The sequence below is a fragment of the Tachysurus vachellii genome, chromosome 17, assembly GCF_030014155.1.
Source record: "Tachysurus vachellii isolate PV-2020 chromosome 17, HZAU_Pvac_v1, whole genome shotgun sequence".
NCBI lineage: Eukaryota > Metazoa > Chordata > Actinopteri > Siluriformes > Bagridae > Tachysurus > Tachysurus vachellii.
Window position 1 is genome coordinate 1,425,001 of NC_083476.1, and position 2,845 is coordinate 1,427,845.

Here is a 2,845-nt window from a genome sequence, read left to right on the forward strand (position 1 = left end):
ATTTCTCATTATTGTATACTGTTGAATATTTGTTTGTGTAGGTAACGAGGTGGCATCAGGTGACGGAAACAACAACAACAACAACAACAACAGCAGCAGCAGCAGCAGCAACGCCGGAGAAGGACACACGGAGCGATCATCCACTCCGAAGTGGCTCGCACCTCGCTGACACGCACTCGCCTCCGCCTCGACTCGGACAGTCCGCATGTAGCATAATAAATTAAAAAGAAACGACAAAGGGATATATTTTAATATGTTTAAAAAAATATATTAATATTCTATCAAAGCTTTTCTTTTTTTTTTTCTACTCTATTATATAATGACTGGATTTAACCGACCTGTTCTGTCTCTCAGACAACATTTACACTACATCGCTGTCCAGGTCTTAATTCTGATTGGTCAGAAGATGTCAATTAGTTTATTATAACAGCTTATAACGCTTTATTATTTTCTCTCCAGTATTTCACAAATTCAAGCCAACTCTATGATATCCTGAGAAAGATTCTCTGTGATTCTTAAAAACGACGCAGATTTTCCACAATTGTGTTACGAGACACGTCGTGTGACGTCACAACACGCGTTCAGCGCGATTTCCTCCTCCGTTCGGCACCGTAGGAAGTCTGATTGATAAACCGATTGTGATATTATATTAGATTATATTGTTTCTATAGTAACAGCTCAGTGAGAGGAAGTGGTACACGGATAACTGTTGGTATGGTGAAGCTTTTCTGATTGAGGAGATGTTTGTTCAATATGTATGGAAGGAGTCTCCAGTGTCAGTGTCAGGGTCAGTGTCAGGGTCAGTGTCAGTGTCAGTGTCAGGGTCTGGGTCAGTGTCAGTGTCAGGGTCAGTGTCAGTGTCAGTGTCAGGGTCAGTGTCAGGGTCAGGGTCAGTGTCAGTGTCAGGGTCAGGGTCAGGGTCAGTGTCAGGGTCAGGGTCAGTGTCAGTGTCAGGGTCAGTGTCAGTGTCAGTGTCAGGGTCAGTGTCAGGGTCAGTGTCAGGGTCAGTGTCAGTGTCAGGGTCAGTGTCAGGGTCAGTGTCAGTGTCAGTGTCAGTGTCAGTGTCAGGGTCAGTGTCAGTGTCAGTGTCAGTGCTGTACAATGTGTAACAGTCAGACATGAAGCTGGAACTTTTCTGACTTTAGGCATGAAGAATATTTATTGGGAACAGAGTCGAAAAGGAATAAACATATCACTAAAACACCAGCTCTGTCATAGATAGATAGATAGATAGATAGATAGATAGATAGATAGATAGATAGATAGATAGATAGATAGATAGATAGATAGATAGATAGATAGATAGATAGATAGATAGATAGATAGATAGATAGATAGATAGATAGATAGATAGATAGATAGATAGACTGACAGACAGACAAGACATAGATAGATATAATTTTAGATAGATAGATAGGTAGATGGATAGATAGAGAGATAGAAAAACAGACAAGATAGATAGATAGATGTATGGATGGATGGATGGATGGATAGATAGACTGACAGACAGACAAGACATAGATATAATTTTAGATGGATAGATAGATAGACTGACAGACTGACAGACAGACAAGACATAGATAGATATAATTTTAGATAGACAGATAGATAGATGGATGGATAGATAGAGAGATAGATAAACAGACAAGATAGATAGATAGATAAATGATTTTGAAAAATAAAAAAATTGGGTATAAATTAGAGTATTTCTGAATCGGACAGAACACAAGGGTTAAATCCAATTCATTGTTTTATACCAAAGCATGCATACTTACAGATGCATGGACACATGAAACACACACACACACACACACACACACACAAATATACACAAAAAAGTATAATTAATATTTTGTTGATCAGTAAAGACAAGTGTCAGGTCTGACGTCGGTTCCGACACTAATAGCTAGCAAGATCAGCCGGATTAGCATCGTAAAATGAAGCAAAAATTCCAAACCAACTCACTTGTTTCATTTCCTACAGACATGTGGTTAGTTTTTATGCAGCGTTATTTTATTCGACGTGGAAGACAATCAAAGCTTATGGAGTAACAAAGAGAAAAGGGGCGTGGCCTAACAGGTGATAAGAAGCGATGGAGTTCCAGTAGAATCTTCAGTAGATCGTGAACGCGTCTCAGACGATCGACAACATTCGAGTTAAAGGAGACCTTTATTTTTTGATGATATTTATTTAATCAGTCATATCGTATGTACGTATTAACTAAAGCAGCTTATATACAGATTTACATTTCACTCTCTGTCTGTCAGTCTTTTTTTTTTTTTTTTTCACTTTAAACCTGTCTGTCACCTCCGGGAGTAACACACCGCATGTTTCTTGTTCTGTTGTCTTGTATTGTTTGGGCTTTGGTGCTAAATTAAACTATAAAATAATAAAAGGATGAAAAAGAAAGTCTGCTGTTATGGTGGTCCGTGTTTGGTGTAATAAGTAAGTAAGACAGTTTGTCTTACACTCAAGTCATAAATATTCATCTGTAGGATTTTACACATTCGCTTCAGAAATTCAAGTTAAAATCTTAAAAAAATAAATAAATAAAAACATAAAAATGATTAATACTTATACTAATAATAATACTTTTTATTTCTCATCAATTTTTACTTAGGGGGGCACGGTGGCTTAGTGGTTAGCACGTTCACCTCACACCTCCAGGGTGGGGGTTCGATTCCCGCCTCCGCCTTGTGTGTGTGGAGTTTGCATGTTCTCCCCGTGCCTCGGGGGTTTCCTCCGGGTACTCCGGTTTCCTCCCCCGGTCCAAAGACATGCATGGTAGGTTGATTGGTATCTCTGGAAAATTGTCTGTAGTGTGTGAGTGTGTGTGATTGCGTGA

General features: G+C 39.0%; 1 protein-coding gene across 1 annotated transcript in view; it reads left to right on the forward strand.

Annotated features, from left to right (window-relative positions):
- Positions 1–2,409, forward strand: part of esm1 (endothelial cell-specific molecule 1) — a 4,847-nt gene extending 2,438 nt beyond the window's left edge. The window contains exon 3 of the mRNA XM_060891535.1: positions 42–2,409. Within this exon, the coding sequence (XP_060747518.1) occupies positions 42–169 (128 nt within the window). The 3' untranslated portion in view covers positions 170–2,409. The remainder of the gene's footprint in view (positions 1–41) is intronic.
- Positions 2,410–2,845: the final 436 nt, after the last annotated feature.